Source organism: Patagioenas fasciata, chromosome 4, assembly GCF_037038585.1.
Source record: "Patagioenas fasciata isolate bPatFas1 chromosome 4, bPatFas1.hap1, whole genome shotgun sequence".
Lineage (NCBI taxonomy): Eukaryota > Metazoa > Chordata > Aves > Columbiformes > Columbidae > Patagioenas > Patagioenas fasciata.
In genome coordinates this window covers 6,747,086-6,764,439 of record NC_092523.1, presented here as the reverse complement: position 1 = coordinate 6,764,439, position 17,354 = coordinate 6,747,086, and the positions used below count along the sequence as shown (strand labels likewise).

Sequence of the window (17,354 nt, the reverse complement as noted above, 5' to 3'; positions counted from 1 at the left end):
CATATTTTATAGCACTGAATGTGGGTTTCATTAGGAAAAAGAAAATAATCTGTATAGCTCCAGTGTATAATTTATTGTCTGGAGAGCAGTTCCAACCATCTTTAATTGGTCAGCTAGGCTCATTATCTCTCACTTCCAACTCCCGCCATCAAACTCCTGTTGGGTCCATTGCACCATGTGGCAGTTGTCCTCCTAGCTCAGCTCCCTTCTAGGGTGTCATACCCTGGAACCTGACTTCTGTCTCCATCAATGCAGAGTCTTGTCATGTCTGGCCTCCTTCCTTGGTGCACATAGACCTTCACCTACAGGTGAACCTGTTTTGTCAGGTGAGCTGCACTGGGGGATCTCCAGAGGTCACTTCCAACCCAAACCATTCTGTGTTTCTTCCCTCAAGACCTTGTGCAGGAGAGCCTGGTGGAGACACCTCAGGGGGGTTCTAGGCCCACCGTGCAGTGCAGGAGGACTTTCCCAGAACAGGGTCTTGCTGTGTCTCTATTTTACAGTTCAGGGCACCTTGGATACCTCTTGGAAGAGGGATAATGACCAGGAAAGATGTTTGGCCCTGGCCAGCTAGCTCAGCTTGTGTCCCAGCTTTGGGAAGGTGAGGAGAGACCCAGGTTTGGGGACAAGTGGAATTTGTGTGGTGGCAGCTACCTTCTCCTGGCATCTCCTTGGGTGCAGCAGCTCAGTCTCTGTGCAGCAGGATGTGACCCATGTTTCTATACTATATCAAAATTACCCTGGCTGTGGTAGCGATGGATAAGTCAGATTAAAATGAAATGACCTGAGGAAAGTAATTTATTTCAGTAATGGCCGTTCCACCTCTGCTCTGACTTGTTTCCTCTTGCATCGAGATGACTTGAGACATACATAGCTGAATAACACCATCGTCATTTGTAGCTCATTGCTCAGGGCAGGAATATACAATTCCAGCCCACAGGAATATTTTGTCTCAATGTTTTTGAAGAGACTGATAGGAAATATCCCAGCTAGAAATTTGCATTGGGTGTTGATGTTAACACATAATACATAATATTTTGAAGCCTTGTAGCTGGGTGTAAGCACAGCCAAGCATTTCTCCCTGTGACATCAGCCAGTGATTTTACCTTGCACTTGTGCCAGACACTGATTGTACCTTGAGCTTTGATGAGAAACATCAGCAGTTCTGCCTGTGACCCTGCCTGAGAGCCGGCTGCAGGGCCACCAGCATCTCCTCCCATGGTGGTAAATGAAGAGACACCAGATATCACAGAATCATAGAAATACAGAATGGTTTGGGTTGAAGGGACCTTCAAAGCTCATCCAGTGCCACCCCTGCCATGAGCAGGGACATCTTCACCAGCTCAGGTTGCTCAGAGCCCCACCCAGCCTGGTCTGCGATGTCTCCAGAGATGGGGCATCCACCACCTCTCTGGCCAACCTGGGCCAGTGTTTCATCACCCTCAGTTTAAAAAATTTCTTCCCCATGTCCAGCCTGAATCTCCCTTCCTTTAGTTTAAAACCATCACCCCTTGTCCTATCACAACAGGCCCTGCTGAAAAGTCTGTCCCCATCTTTTCTTACAGGCTCCTTTTAAGCACTGAAAGGCCACAATAAGGTCTCCCCAGAGCTTCTCTTCTCCAGGCTGAACAACCCAACTCTCAACCTGTCCTCATGTTCCATCCCTCTGATCATATGGTGGGACTCAGCTGTGGTTTCTGCCATAGGTTGTGGTGCAATGTGGAAGAGCAGCATGGACACAGCTCCTCTGAGGATGCCCCACCTGTCTCTGGAGGCAGCTGCCCGACACCTGGGTGTTGTGCTGCATCTCACGCCGCCTGCACGACCCGCAGCCCCAGCTCTCTGTGCTGGGAGGGAGCAACAGGAAACATGGTGGGCGAGATCACAGGCATAGCTCTGGGGACAGAGATGTCTGCTAAGCCACAGCCCTCCTCCCTGCCCAGCCTCGCAGGGAGGGAACTTGGTTGCACCCTGTATGTTGTTGCCCACCCTCCTGGCTGGATGTTTTAACCACAACCAGAGGAGAAGAGCAGAAAAAAACGACATGACTGGGTAAGGTTTGCTCCATCGTGCTCTCAGGGTGTGGGGTGGGACATGGGCTGACTGCAACAGGCAGGGTGCTGGTGGCTGTGGAGGCATCTGTTGCTCCCCATGCTCTGCATGGCGAAATCGGGCATTTTTTGGTGTTCTCCAGCATAGAATCATAAAATATGCTGAGTTGGAAGGGACCCACAAGGATCATCGAGTCCAACTCCTGTCCCTGCATAGGACAACCCAAAAATTCACACCAAGAACAGCTCAGGCGTCTGAAAAACTCGGCTTTGCAAGACTTCTCCCACCATTTCTGCAGTCGGATGTTCTGCTGCATGATGCAGAGACTCAGAGCACTTTGGGCAAGACAAAATTTAGTCCTTAATCATTGCCTGATCCCAAAAAAGCCAAGGAGATCATCTCATGGGCACCTGTGTCAGCCTTGCTGTGTTAGGGCTCCCAACCCCTCCAAGGATCTTTTTGGAGAGGATGGAGAGGCCTTTGCCATTTGAGCAGGTTCCCTTTTCATTTTGACCACCAGTTCCTTTCCATGAGTGACTCCTGTTAGAGTTTTGGGGTTTTTTATGTTAAATGAGCTAAACAAGTTGGTGGTGTGAGGTCCTCCTTGCAACAGCACATAGATATGTTGTACCTGGCAGAGATGAAGTTCTTTGCTGATGTCATCCTTGGGATTTTTTATGGAGCGTTTCACATCTGTTTTTAAGTTATTAACTAGATCAGAGCGTGCAAATAGTGATAACGATATTCCCCTAATTAAAAGTGCGATGCAGCCCCCCCTTCAAACACTTGGATACCTCAAAGGCTCACTGTAAAATCTAACTTTAACAGATAAAACACATGGCCATGGGAGGAATATTAAACCTCCTTCTCTTTTGCAAATATGTAAAGCCTGGGGAGAGCTTTATTTCATGTGTAAGAATCACTGATGTATTAACTCAAAGGAATCTTTCCCATAACAAGGCGGTAGAGAAGCAAAATACATCCCTTATACTGACATATATTTAACTTGGTCTGACACGTGTTCCAGTTAACCGGGTGTTGCAATAACAAATATTTGTATATAATTCCACAGAAGCTGTAGACCTCACCCTGAGTGCATGCAATATAGATATACTGATACACGCAAATATTTGTTATTTCAGCAAATAATATTTAATTAATGGCCAGGAATAATGCTAAATAAAAATTATAATAATATTAAATAAACCTTTTCTGCTTTATATAAACCAGGAATGTAATATATTACTATTTCTGGTTTATTGAATGAAATATGATGAAGTCCAGGAACATACAGGCAAGAAGTACTGAGGACACCTGAAGGTATCTTTTTGTTCCCCAATGATTTTTTCTATAGATATCTGTCAATCCATATAACTGTCAATCCGTATAACTGTCAATATGCATATAATAACACACATGTAGCTATATATATGTTATATATAACATAATACATAAAAATAGTATCTATAATTTGGCTATATGTAATATATTTAAATGCAGTATGTCATAGGTAAGTTATAACTATATTGAATATATTATAAAATAATGCATCTAACTGTAATATATAAATTCTAGTATAACTAGATATAATAATGCATAGTTAAAAAATTGTCAATATAAATAACTGCTATGTGATGCAGTATTTCTATATTGAAGGCTTCTGAAAGACGGGAAGAGACTTGCCCGTGTCCCTGATTGGGGGGTGTGTGTAGGGCTGTCTGTGCACCAATGGCATTCAGGAGCCGCAACTGAAAACTGGGATTTCTTTGCAGTTTCTGGGACATATCTGGTTTTATACAGTGGCAGAAAAAGGCATGCAGAAATGTTGATTTAACAAGTCTGCTCTGGATGCCTGGAAGTCCTGCTGTGAATCTATTCTTCCTGCCAGAAGGAGATATTTAATAAGCAGCTACCGTGCACGAAGCCGTTCTGGCCAAGGATAAATTGGAAGGAATTTAAACAACACCCCTGGATATCTGTCTCTCCCTTTGCACACATTCCAAGTTTAATAATTTAATAGATACGTTACTTGTCCTTTCCCCATTAGTGTGCTTGACTCATCTGTGTTTATCACTCTGAAAAAGTATTTATTATTTATGTATTTAGGAGCTTTAAAATCAGATATAACTCCCGATCTCGTGTCACTAGCCTGTTTTCAATTAAATGTTTTCAGCTGCACACGGTTTATATTTACTTGTTTGTATTACAAAATCACAGGTCCCCCACATAAACAACGACTGGGCAGGTTAAAAGAATAAGGAAAAACTGGGCACTGCCGTAGGAGATCAGCAACTGAGATGTTCTGGAAGGACTGCCAAATTTTTAGAAGTCCATTTAGAGAAGTTTTACAAAAGCATTAAGACTATTTACCGTGATACTGAAATACGTGTATTTCTGCTCTGCTCTCTGTTCCTTGAATATTCTAATGCTTTCAAGACATGCATGCACTGTTTATTGAAAGAACAACTGCAGTCTTTTTTCTAATACAGAATATATTCTACATGGAATACAGAATATAAATGGAGAATACAAAATAATATAAAAGAATATGAAATAATAAAATAATAACAGTAATAATAGATTATTGCAACATGTTATTTCTGGTCTCTTCGACAGTTTCTTGGGATGGGCACAACACAGATAACGCTTTGCACTTAAAGCCACAGGTCTGCATAAACCCCCTTGTCCTATTCAAAGGCCTTTTGTACCTGTTCAATTTTTAGTGGTGTCTCGTTTTGTTGTTTAAGGTGACATCATTTATTAACCACTGATTAAGTGCTTGGGGTTATATAAAAAAATCCCATTATTTTCCCTTCTGGGTATGGATGTTCCTTGCTGTGGGGAGGAAGGTGACAGTGGGAGGAGGTTGGTCCGTCCTTGGAAGGAAACAAGGAATAAATTAGGGACTCTCATTTGCCAGGAGACTGCGGCAGGGGTGACACTGCTACAGGTGACACCATGATGGGTGACAGCACTATGGGTGACACCATTATCCGTATCTGTCCCTCCATTGATCTGGACCCCCATGACTTCAGCAGAGATGCACAGAAACAATTGCCCATCAGGTTTCATGATGGAAACCTCCCTTTTCCCCCATGTGCCCCAACATGACATCCCTGACTCTTGGGTTGTGTCATCGGGGTCTCAGCACAGTGAAGAGATAGGAGAGAAAAAAATATATAATCAATAGCAAATGTCAGGGAACCTGGTTAGTTTTCTCAGACATAGAAGTATCTTTTTACTTGTGCTTCTGTTTCTTTCTCACATATGCTTTGGGGAAAAATCTGCGAAACAGGTGATCTTTTTTCCACTGTCTCTTGCAGCTGTGAAACCTGCTGCTAAAATCTCTTTGAGTTTCACTGTCTTAAAACATCCTATTGATGATTACAGGAATTACTACTTTTTTTTTGTTGTTTCCATTGCTAAACTGCCTAAACCTGTGTTTCAAAAGGACATGTAGCATCTTCGGCTTGCTGTCCTCTCCTGTTTTCATTGCAGGCAGATAGATGACATGGAGGTGTGGGTTGCTTTGTTTGTCTGTTTGTGTTCTTTCCAATGTACAAAGAAACAACGAAGCCAAATTGGGGAATTCAGGATCTGAGCAGATTCTTTGCTGCCTGCTACAATTATTCACAGGTGAGCAGAGAGCCAAGGGGTAAATCCCCATCCTTCGAACAGGTTTTACTGGAGCAGGGATAATCGGTGGCTGAAGTCTATCAAGGCAAGATGGTGTCATCCCAGGGGGGTTTCAGCGAGGGTCACACACACTGTGGGGATGGTGTGAGTGTGGGATGGAAGGAGGAGCAGACCAGGCAGGGTTATCCCCGAGGTTGCTCACCTTCCCGTGGGAGAGGAGATTGGGCTGTCACAGCCTTTTGCTGCCCAGACCCGTCCCCGGCTGCTCGGCGGTGGGAGGTCACCTCCTGTGCTGGGCGAGAGGTGGGAGAGGGGAGGCAGGGATGGATGTTCAGGTCAGGATGCCTAAAGTGTGGGAAACCCAGCTGGGATTTCAAAGGCAGCTGCAGGCAGAGGGAAACATTTTTTTTTTTAAATAAACCTTTGCCTATGGGAAGTTTCAAAGCTGGGTTTCCTTATAGCTGTCTTGTAAAAAAATACATATCATAAAAATCATCTGCTCCTAGGGCAAAGCCCTGCACACTGAGGGCTTGCAGGGTAGAAAAATGGTGGGTTTAGTTAATTTGGGGTTTCACAGAGGACGAAACATTCTGCTGGTTTGATGTGACGGAAGCAGAGATGCTCAGGGACCCCTCCCTGCATCGTCCATGGTGGGATGGGGTCTGGGGTCAGTGTCCTCTCTGGCCACCAGCTGGGAAAGCTTGGTTCAGTGTTGTCCACAGCAGCTTTATCGCTGCATCATTTAGGGGAAATATCCATGTCAAGGAGCAGGCATGGCCAGATTTGAGACCAAGTCCTTCAGGAATATCTCATATTGCAGTGGAGAGCAGCAGCTTCCTGTGGCTGGGAGGGGAAGGAGGGGAAGGGCAGAGGGATGCTGCTGTGCCACTGCGATGCTTCACACCCACACAGGTTCCTCTTATGCCTGCGTTTGTCCCAGCCCTGTGGACTCTGGAGCCACATCAGCCCTTGGCTTGTGGGCAGCTGTGAGGACACAGGCAATGTGCAGGACAGGAGATCCCTGCTGGACTTCCCACCCACACTGGCGACAGGAGGTGTCTGGAGCAGCTTCCCCTTGCACTCGCTGCTGCTGATACGGCCTTGCTCTGGTGCCTGTATTTTGGCAGAGATGTAGGGCTGGGGATGCACCTGAGAGTGACACCCACTGCCTGTGCTCAGCAAGGTGCCAGATTTCCAGCCCCACATCAGCCTTGCAGTTCTGGGCAGGGGCTGAGCCTTGTTAACCCGTGTTCAAGGTCCTGCACCTGGGCTGGAGCAACCACCAGTATCAATACAGGGGGAGGAGGAAGGGATGGAATGAAGCTCTGTGGAGAAGAACTTCGGGGTACTGGGGCATGAGAGATGGGACATGAGCTGGCAATGTGTGCTTGCAGACCAGAAGGCAAATCGTATCTTGGGCTGCATCAAAAGCAGCGTGGGCAGCAGGTGGAGGGAGGTGATTCTGCCCCTCTGCTCCGCTCTGGTGAGACCCCACCTGGAGTCCTCTGTCCAGATCTGGGGTCCTCAGCACAGGAGAGACATGAACCTGTTCGAGAGGGGCCAGAGGAGCCACAGAAATGATCCGAGACTGGAACAGCTCTGCTGGGAGGACAGGCTGAGAGAGTTGGGGTGTTCAGCTGAAGAAGAGAAGGCTCTGGGGAGACATTATTGTGGCCTTTCAGTGCTTAAAAAGGGGCAGATGGGAAAAATGAGAAGAGACTTTTTAGCAGGGCCTGTTACGATAGGGCAAGGGGTGATGGTTTTAAACTAAAAGAGGGGAGATTCAGGCCAGACATGAGGAAGAGATTTTTGACATGGAGGGTGGTGAAACACTGGCCCAGGTTGCCCAGAGAGGTGGTGGATGTCCCATCCCTGGAGACATCCCAGGCCAGGCTGGATGGGGCTCCGAGCAACCTGAGCTGGTGAAGATGTCCCTGCTCATGGCAGGGGTGGCACTGGATGAGCTTTGAAGGTCCCTTACAACCCAAACTGTTCTGTGATTCTATGAACATCCCCAGGGAGACCTGCCCTGCTCCTGGCATCGCTTGGGGCTCAGCAGAGACAGACATTGCTTAGGGCAATTCTCTCCAGGTCTGCTGAGCTGCCGGGCTCAGGGCCAGCTCCCGTCCGCCTCTGTTTGCTCTTAGCGGTGCTGTTGGCCTTCAGGCTGCTCCAGGTGTTTGGCCTTGGGTGTATGGCTTTGTCTGGCTTTCCTCTCCCACTCCTGGATGTTTTCAGTCTCCTGTGGGAGAAGATGCTCTCCCTGACCTGCTCCCCCCGCGCTGTTTTTCTGTTGTAACTCTTGCTTGGGCAGAAGCCGTGACTCCTCGCTCACCACTCAGCCATGTTGTGCACTAAGTGCAGGGGTAAGACACCAACCTACAGAGCAAAACAGCTGAGCGATATATTCACTATTTCTAATGAACGTGCCTGTACAGGGCAAGCTATACAGTGACCCACCCCTGCTGTCTGCTGGTTGCTTGCAGGGTGTTTGTTAGCGCAGTCTTATCAACCAGTGTCAGCAGAAGCAAAGGAAAAGCACCTTTGTGATGTCCCATGGGTAGAGAGGAGAACCAAGAGGCTCTCAAAGCATCTTTCCAGCCCATCTGAGCCCCCTCAGTACACCAGCCCCGGTGCAGAGCCAGCCGTGGTGTTCACCCTGCTCAGCACCCTCTGAAAAATGCTCCACATGCTGCAGGATCCAGTCCATTCCAATTACCAGCTGTCGTGTCAAGAAAAAAGTTAAAGTCATGGTCCATCACAGGAAAGAAATGTCTGTCTGCCCCCTGTAACATCCTTCCCAGGTCACATCCAGGCCGGGCTCAGCACCGTGCAGGGGAGGGTCTGTGGCTTCTCCCTGCATGCCCAAGGCAGGGGGAACTGGTGGGATTTACTGCCTGCGGATGCGAAGCCACAATCTCCGCCGCAAACCTGGGGAGAGATGGTGCCCATCAGCCTCAGGACCTTTTCTTAGCTCCCCATTCTGCTCCCAGGCTGTCCCGGGGCCTGACGCCCCGCATTGTCCCCCAGGGTTGGTGGGATGCTTACGGTAGAGGTGGTACGCGGTGGGGACCAGGCTCAGCAGGAGGACCAGGACACTGGTGGCCAGGGGGACCCAGACCAGGGGGCTGCAGGCACCTGGAGAGCAGGAGGGAACGTGGTTTGGAGCTTCACCCAGCTCAGCACCCAGCATCATCCTGCCCTGGCAGCTTTTAGGGATGAAGAGTGGGGTGAGAGGGGAGAAAAGCAAGGCAGGTCCTCAGGAGGGGTGGAGGATGTGACTGTCACCCTGGGTTCTATTGTACCCCAAAGGCATTACAGAGAACTTAGCTATGGGTCATGATGAGGAAGAAATATTTTACACTGAGGGTGGTGAAACCCTGGCCCAGGTTGCCCAGAGAGGTGGTGGATGAACCATCCCTGGAGACATCCCAGGCCAGGCTGGACGGAGCTCTGAGCAACCTGAGCTGGTGAAGATGTCCCTGCTCATGGCAGGGGTGGCACTGGGTGAGCTTTGAAGGTCCTTTCCAACCCGAACTGTTCTATGATTCTGTGATTCTATGATTCTATGAAATATGTCCTGGCCCCTAAATCCTTGCATATCCCAGCAGACTGCTCCTGAAGGCTGAGATCACCTCCAACTAGAGCAGTGGATCTAGGTGGGCCCAGATGCCCGCCCCAGCAGGGTCATGTTCTGGTTGCCCCCACCCCAGGACAAACTCCAGCTGAACCTTGGAGACCCCAGGAGCTCAGCAAACCCCTTTTGCAACCCAGCTCAGTGCCGTACCTTTCTTGCTGACAGCTTTGCTTTTGGTTACACTTCGCACAGGCTTTGTGGAGCGTGGTGCCTCAGTGGTCTTTGGAGGCAGAGGCAAAACATCAACTGGCAGAGAAGAGCATGGTCAATATGGCACTGAGTTCAGTGGAGGTCCCAAACAGCAGGCAAGAAAGGCTAGAAATTTTGGCTTGTAAAATCATCCTCATCCAGGGATCCCCCACAAAGAACTGGGTCACCTGAAGGGTCTGCGAGGTGAACCTGAACCTCTTGGTGGCCACAGAAGTTACCAAGAGCTTATAAAAGCATTAATAAAGCAACGTACCAGGCAAAGAAGGGTAGAAGGTTAAGAAGGGAGAAAGGAAGCTTTCTTGAGCTACATTTGCTGCCAGGTACCATCTCATCAGTATTGCATGAATTCAAGGGTAGCAGAAGATTTCTGTAGCACTGGAAGGTTTTAAGAGCTCTCTGGATCTTTTCCATCCTCAGATTGCTCTAACCTTTGCTCAAAATTGGATCTTCTTTTTCCTTATAAAATAAGGGCAGGATTTATTATTCTGTGAATTACAATGGAGTGCATTCAGTTTCACACTGGTCAGGAAAATACCCCAGTAATATAATTAAATAGCTGTATCTCTGCTCAGACTCCACTCATTCACATTTTTGGGTGATTCGAAACTGCTTTTGTCTGCTTTTATCCAGGACTAAAATTCCTATGGAAACTACCGTTCTTTTATGTGGAAATATGAGATATCAGGTACCGGGGATTTACCTGGACAACTTCTATCTTACATTATAATAGACTTAAAGAAAAGGAACTTAAAGACAATCTGTGCTATCGTGTGTACTGAAGCAAAGTCTGAGTCCTCCCAAAGCACCTGCTGGTGTTTAGTTCTAAACTGGAGTGTCCTTGATCATTCTGCTTTTCAGCCCTGTTCTTCATGCTTTGCTTTGCACAAAGATATGTGCCCAGTTGATAAAAACCAGTTGCCCTTTATCTCAAAGCAGTTTTTCTTCGAGCCGGCAAGAATTCAAAAGCAATTTCTCAGCCAGCTCAAGGTGCAGGGCATATTTGGGGAAAAAAAAAGAGCAAACAACAGAAAGATCAGGACAATGGGTATGGTTTAAAGTCAGCAGCCATAGCTGCATGTTGGTTAAATAAGTTATTTTTCTGTCTAAAAGCTTGCAAACTAATGGCTGAAAGCTACTTTAAACACATTAGCTTTTCTACACCACCTCCTGCTCAGTAGTCAAAGGGAAAATGGGCAAAAAAGAGCTACTGTATGACCCAGAGTCTGTAAAGCATCATCCCCCCAGTGACACCCACAGACAGCTCTGATTTCTGGCTGGAGCTCCCCAGTGATGGTGGGTTGTGAGACTTGAGGAAGAAATCACAATTCAACCCTTTATGCATAGGACAGGCTTGAAACCTGCGGCCAGAGCCACCCCAGCGATGTGAGGGGTGATGCCCTCCAGCCTGGAAGCTGCCACTCTGGTGACTTGGAGGAAGGGGAAGGAAGAAGCGGGGTGCAGAGGACCCAGGAGCTGACCAGGACATCCAGCTTCTCATCCAAAGTACCACGGGGGATGAAGAGAACATAGGGCAGGCTCCCTTCCCCTCTACTCTGCCCTGGTGAGGCCACATCTGGAGTTCCGCATCCAGTTCTGGGCTCCCCAGTTTAAGAAGGACAATGAATTACTGGGGGGAGTCCAGCGGAGGGCTGCAAAGATGCTGAGGGGTCTGTAGCATCTTTCTTATGAGGAGAGACTGAGAGAGCTGGGTCTGTTCAGCCTGGAGAAGAGAAGCTGAGAGGGGATCTCATCAATGTTCATAAATATCTCAAGGTGGGTGTCAAGAGGATGGACCAGACTCCTTTCAGTGGTGCCCAACAACAGGATGAGGGGCAACGGGCACAAATGGAAGCACAGGAGGTTCCATCTGACTGTGAGGAGAAACATCTTTCTTTTGAGGTGCCAGAGCCCTGGACCAGGCTGCCCAGAGAGGCTGTGGAGTCTCCTTCTCTGGAGACATTCAAACCCGCCTGGACACCTTCCTGTGTGATCTGCTCTGGTGAACCTGCTTTAGCAGGTGGGTTGGACTGGATGATCTCCAGAGGTCCCTTCCAACCCCAACCAGTCTGTGATTCTGTGATATAGAGCTTGAACACCTTCCCATGGAAATCCTAAAACACTAGGACCAACACAGTGCTCAGGGCATGACCACAGCAAAGCAAATGCTGGTAGCAAAAGGACTGTCACAAGCAGCTGACCTAAAATACAGCTTTTTTTTCTGGATTTTCTGACTTATCTGGTCTCATAGGCCCCTTCACAAAAACCCCAAGGCCCCAATATTACATCTTAAAATTGAGAAGCGTCCGCCAACACACATCAACCCCTTACCTAGTGGACCTCGTCACACATTTTGGAGCCCTGGCAGTGATGCTTACCCACACCGAGATGTGTCCCACTGCCCAGGAGGAGCTGGAAGGACTGGGAGACGGAGCAGTAGTAGGTGCCGTTGTCCGAGGCACGGAGCTGGCTGATGCGCAGGCTGTACGAGCTGTGGGAACTCCCCCCTTGGACACTAAATTTGTCCTGGTTGATGTTTGCGCCATATGTGGTTTTGCCCAACGGGTTGGAAAACACCAAGAACTCAAAATTTTGCCTCTCCTGGCTCCAGCGGTACCAGTACACCCCTGTGTGCTCCTTCTTCAGCTCACAGCGGATTTCTGTTTTATTGTTAGTTTGGGCTAAAATATGCCCAGGAGTCTGGGATAAAAGTAGATTTGTACAGAAACCTAAGAGAAAAGACAGTAAAACACAGTTACTATTTTATTTTCGTTACTTTTATTCCATGCTATGTACAGATTTTCTTTGTGGGCTTAATCACATCAAATAGTCACAGACCGGGGGATCACAGGAGCGAGAAACAGGAGCATCATTATCAGGATGGTCCCACATTCCCAAAGAGGCTTTTTTTGCGTTCCCCAACTATTTTTTGCTCAAGCCCAGTTATGGAGGTAGAGTTTGCCCTATAAGCACATCTAGAGAGGAGGCTCAGTGTCAGGGAGAGGGATGGAGGGATGATTTTGAGGATGTCCTTGTGCAGGGAAGGGCATCCCCACCTGTGCCTACGGGTGCCACTCTCCTGCTCTCCTTTTCTCTCATTATTTTGGAGAGGCTTCACCTCTATTTCAATAGAACTTTCTTGAGCCTCTTAACTTATTTACCAGATTTTTATTCTAATAGAAGCAGCACCAATAAACTTCAGATCACACCTCAGACGAAGAAAAAGACCAAAAACCATCCAAAACATCTCAAAATGAGCCACTTTGATGTTAGTTTTCAGACTATTATTTTTATATTAATTTTGAGACCTAGGGAATGAGAGGGAGTGAGGGGTAGCGGTGGGGTTGAAAGCTTCTGTCTGACATCGCATCGCCGTGTTTGGGCTTTGCAGCTTTTGTGGAAATTATCTGAGTCGTGTTCGGCCTGGGCAGATGTGAACAATGTCTGCGTGCGAGCGAGGATGCGTCCTTGCGGAAAGGACAACAGGTAACTTGTGATCCCTTTCGTTCAGCAAACACTCCTACAAAGTGGCAGATACTCCAAGACCAAGTGAAAAACAGCCCTTTGAAGATAAGGATGCTCTTGCTTCCCCCGTCTTCTTCCCAGACATTTTTACAGCCATGCAAACAGCTCAACAAAATACATTTTTGGGGGCTTTTTTTTTTTTTTTACCTTAGAATGTCCTTACTCCTTCAAAATCCCAAAGCTTCTGATGGTAGTTATTGCAAACAGCCTTGTGGAGCCCTGCAAACCCAGCAGTGCGGGAATGGGTTTGCATGACCACGAGAACACCTGAAGCCATCCCTGTGGCCCATGGCCCCCACATCCCCCATGTCCCCAATGGGGACAGAGGACTGACACAGATCCAGAACCCTCCTCTGTCTCACAGCAATGACCCCATCACTGCCAGGACCCTGCAGTGACGAGCAGCCTTCATTCAACCTGATATTGCAACGCTGAAATCCAGGTGTTGTACAGCAGCTGTAGCATTTTACCGCTTCTTCTGGCTCTATGATAATGTAAATGTCTCCTTATTACTAAAATACATAATTTTCAGGGTTTGGAATGCAATCCTCCTAAACTTTGCTCTGGCAAATGCCTGTATGTTTTTTTTAGGGGATGAAATGTGTGTGGTTGTGGGACACGGTGGCCTCAGGGTGCTCTTGGCTGTCCTGAGATCTGGCTCCGCTAGCTTTGGAAAGTTAACCCCTCCCATGAAAACCTTCTGTTCAAGCTGTTGGAAGTGAATCATAAGGGATGGGAGGGGATCCTGGGAAATGCTCAGCTCTGCTCTGAGCCAGAGATTGAGCTGCAGCTGGGGTGGAGCTGGAGCAGAAAAGCTCAATCTCCACTGCACCTTCATCCCCCAAAATGTCCCTGTTCCTTTTTCTGGTGCATATTTGCACAGGGGGACATGGGGAATCAGAGTGCGATGGCTTTGCTTCCACATGCTTGGCCAGACCGGCTTGCAGCAGCTCAAAACCAGTCTCTGCTCCCTTCGCATTTGTAAGGCAAACTCTTATTTATTCGTGTTTTTCTCAGCAGGGACCCTAACAAATAAATCTATAGGATATTATTACCTGTGTATAAGCATCGATAAAGTGCATCAGGCTGTTTGCTGCTGTGTTATGCCGTGGCTGGATCACCACCATGTGCCGCAAACAGAACTCCCTGCAGTCCTGACAGCATCTAGTGAGGATGCTGGGCGGCTGCGGACCCAGGCTGGGCAACATCTGGGGGGGTCATCTTGAGCTGTCACCCTAATATATACATTCAACAAGTATTTCATGCTCCAAACACTTTCTACATAAGAACCAATGGCACAATCTGTCCTGTAAAGTATAATTCTGCCATTTTACCATAACGACTGTATATGCTTGGTCCAGAACTCTTTCAACTTGCCTGCAATAGGCAGAAGGTAACACAGTTTTATAACACACTGATTCCAGCTGGGGCCCTTGGGAAACTTTCAGTCCTTGGGTAGATTTAGAAGAAAATTTGATGGATGTTTATCATCTTTGTGTTACACAGGCAGCAGAGATAGGTGCTACTTTAATTTCTCCACCAGCAGCTTCCCCCAGTCCGTTTGCATTAAGAGGGTGCAGCGAAAACAAACTCTGAGGGGTCTCTGCCACTGTATACATATATATTATACACATATATGTTTATGTATATACACACATCATTATATATTGCACTATAAAGGGAATAGAAGAAGAGAAGAATAGACTATTTCAGTTGGGACTTAAAATGATCAACTAGTCCAACCACCTGACCACTTCAGGGCTGGCCAAAAGCTAAATCATGTTATTAATGGCATGGTCCAAAATTATGTGGTGACATATCCTGTAGATCTATCCTGTGCCTGTACATTTAAAGTTTCCATGGTACAGATACCATGCGATGCATCCCACATGCTGGAGCAGGCTGGAGGAAAGGCTCCAACCTGATTTTAGCTGCCCTCAACCCTTGAGAGACGTGTCCCTCTTACCTGGGATCTGGAAGCAGATGCAGAGATGGAGCCAAAGCCGGGCCATGGAATCAACAATGGAGGGGTTTTGGTCCAGATCTTCCTTTCCACGCGTGGTGGTGGGGTCGGCTTCACCCCAGGAGGTTCTTCCCTGTCTCCATGCAGATGTCTCACCGACAGCTGCCAAAGAACATCTGCCGTGGCAGATTCTGCGCCGAGCCCTCAAACCAGGTGTGTGCCAGGGCAGCAGCCCCACACCAGATCCCCCAAAATCCCCTTTAGGAACTAAACCCCCCAAACTCATTGATCTTTAATAATGATTTCTTCATATCTCATCACCTCGCTTTTCTTCCTTCTTTTAATCTAGCTCCGTGCAATTAAAAAAAACCAGAAACGCAGGAGCTTGGCGTGAAAAATAAAAGCAAGAAAGGATGAATTTTGGCTGTTTCCTCCTCTATTGAAATCAAAACGCATTCAAAATAAGGAGAAGGTGCAATTTGAGCTGTGGGGTTAGGTTCTTTGGCAGAATCATTAGCAGGAGGTGTTTTTCTCCGGGCCTGGAAAATGCTGAACTCCAAACAAGCTCACCATAAAGAAGAGGCGTGAGGCATCACAGAAAGCTTTGAAGCCAAGAGCAAGAAACCTCAAACAAATTTCGTGGTTGAAAAACCACAAAAATAAGGAAATTCTGTTGGTGCTCCCCACCTCGGTGCTTTGGTAGCTGCAGCACTGCACAGCTCATACCCAGAAATATCAAAATGATAGATAAAATACCAGAGTGGCTTTGAAACGCCTTTGAGAAGGAGAGATTTGAAACACTTGGGGTTTAGGATTTGAAGAGCGAAATATGTGATGTGAAATTACAGGGTTGAACTGGTGTCAGAAGCTTCAATATTTCCATGTTTGGAAGAAAAAGAAGAAGTAAATTATTTATTACTTTTTAAAATTCACTGCCCCCTTGGCTGTCAAGAGGAGTTTGTGTTTCTTTTATGCCCTATTTCTGCAGATGCTTGCGGTCTTTACAAAGCCTCAGCATCTCCCCAGGGTTGGCTCCCTGGTGAGGGGGAAAATCCCTTGGGGGGATCTTATGTGGGGGCATCGAGAAACCTCCCCCGTGCTCTGAGTTGGTGGAGGAACAGGAAAAACGATTTTGCATCTTTTTGGTCCATTTTGTACCAGATTTTTCCATGCTGCTCTAACACATCCCCTCCCCATTTCTGTTGACAATAATTTCCTGCTCGGAGAGGGTTGCTAACCACCAAAGCTTTGCCACCAAGGGCTTGGCTGCTGAAATGTAGGGTCAGCTCCTTAACTCTTCCCTGGCAGAAAAAATCATCATTTTGGTGCTTTCAAACACATTTTGGTGCTTTGCAGGGCTTGTTTTCAGAGCTGATCCCCCAGCGTGGGGTGCAGCAACCCCTACTTCTCCCCTCCCTGCCTCCTGCTTGCCTTTCCCCTCACTCCCAAATTGGGACCTCTCCAGAATGGCTGTAGGTACCTCTTTTTTTGCTTAATATGAGAAATTCCACTGAAAATTAATTTTCCCTTTATCTTGCGGTGAAGTCAGTGAGCTGAGCCCAATGCCCCTGGCTTCTGCAATGGCTGCATCCCCCTTTTCTCACTGCTGCTGTCACCTGGAGCATCTTTGGCCTCCTGGCCAAGACCAAAGTGCTCCCAGAGGTGGCTTTTGTCACCATTACAACCTTGGACATAAGGCTTGTGACACTGGGCTGCTGCAGGGCTGGTGGCACTGGGTTGTCTAAGCGGATACATCGGGTTGTCTAAGCACGTATTTTGTCTTGGGAGGCTTCCCCAAGCCATTATAGCAGCTTCAGAGATGTTTCCCTGCAGAGCTTTTACATATAGGCCATCTCCTATAGAAAAAGCCCCATGTATTTGCAATGTAAAAGCGTAGTGTATGTGCTAGAACAGGGATTCATTTTCAATTTTTGTTGAAGCTGCTGTTTATACACAGTTGAGCTATTTAGCGGCAGCCAAGCTGTTCTCAGGACTGGGTGCTGCTCTGCCGAGAAAACATTTTGGAGGTGGGATGCCTTTGTCTGGCAGCCCAGCGCCAACAAACATAAAAGCGCCGTGGGAAGGTGCAGGAGAGCAGCTGCTGTTTACACCATCCCCACATTGTTTGGGGCTCCTGTCCTGGGAAGAAAGTAGGGAAGGGAAAAAGGGTGTAAATTGAACTAATCGGCTAACACAAACAAGATTCGTTGGTGACCTTGATGGGGTATGGCGTCTCCTAATCACGAGTGGCTCTGAATTTCGGGCTATTTGTGTCATTCAGCTGCACAGCTTCTAAGGAGAATTTATTCTTTTTTCTGAAATGAAAGACAGCCA

The 17,354-nt window shown here is 47.4% G+C and overlaps 2 protein-coding genes and 1 long non-coding RNA gene across 3 annotated transcripts in view; 1 reads left to right on the top strand and 2 right to left on the bottom strand.

The window, feature by feature from the left end:
* REEP1 (receptor accessory protein 1) overlaps positions 1 to 17,354 on the bottom strand; it is a 499,521-nt gene that overhangs the window by 208,435 nt on the left and 273,732 nt on the right. The window lies entirely within an intron of this gene.
* On the top strand, positions 1,869 to 4,576 carry LOC136100831 (uncharacterized). Its single transcript, XR_010651263.2, has 3 exons — positions 1,869 to 2,052; positions 3,283 to 3,372; positions 4,270 to 4,576. It is a non-coding gene; the product is annotated as an uncharacterized lncRNA (long non-coding RNA).
* CD8B (CD8 subunit beta) lies at positions 8,579 to 15,306 on the bottom strand. Its single transcript, XM_065837802.1, has 5 exons — positions 15,024 to 15,306; positions 11,911 to 12,261; positions 9,476 to 9,571; positions 8,737 to 8,826; positions 8,579 to 8,619 (listed from the first exon to the last, which is right to left on the bottom strand). The coding sequence occupies exons 1-5, from the start codon at positions 15,304 to 15,306 to the stop codon at positions 8,579 to 8,581; spliced, it is 861 nt and encodes a 286-aa protein (XP_065693874.1).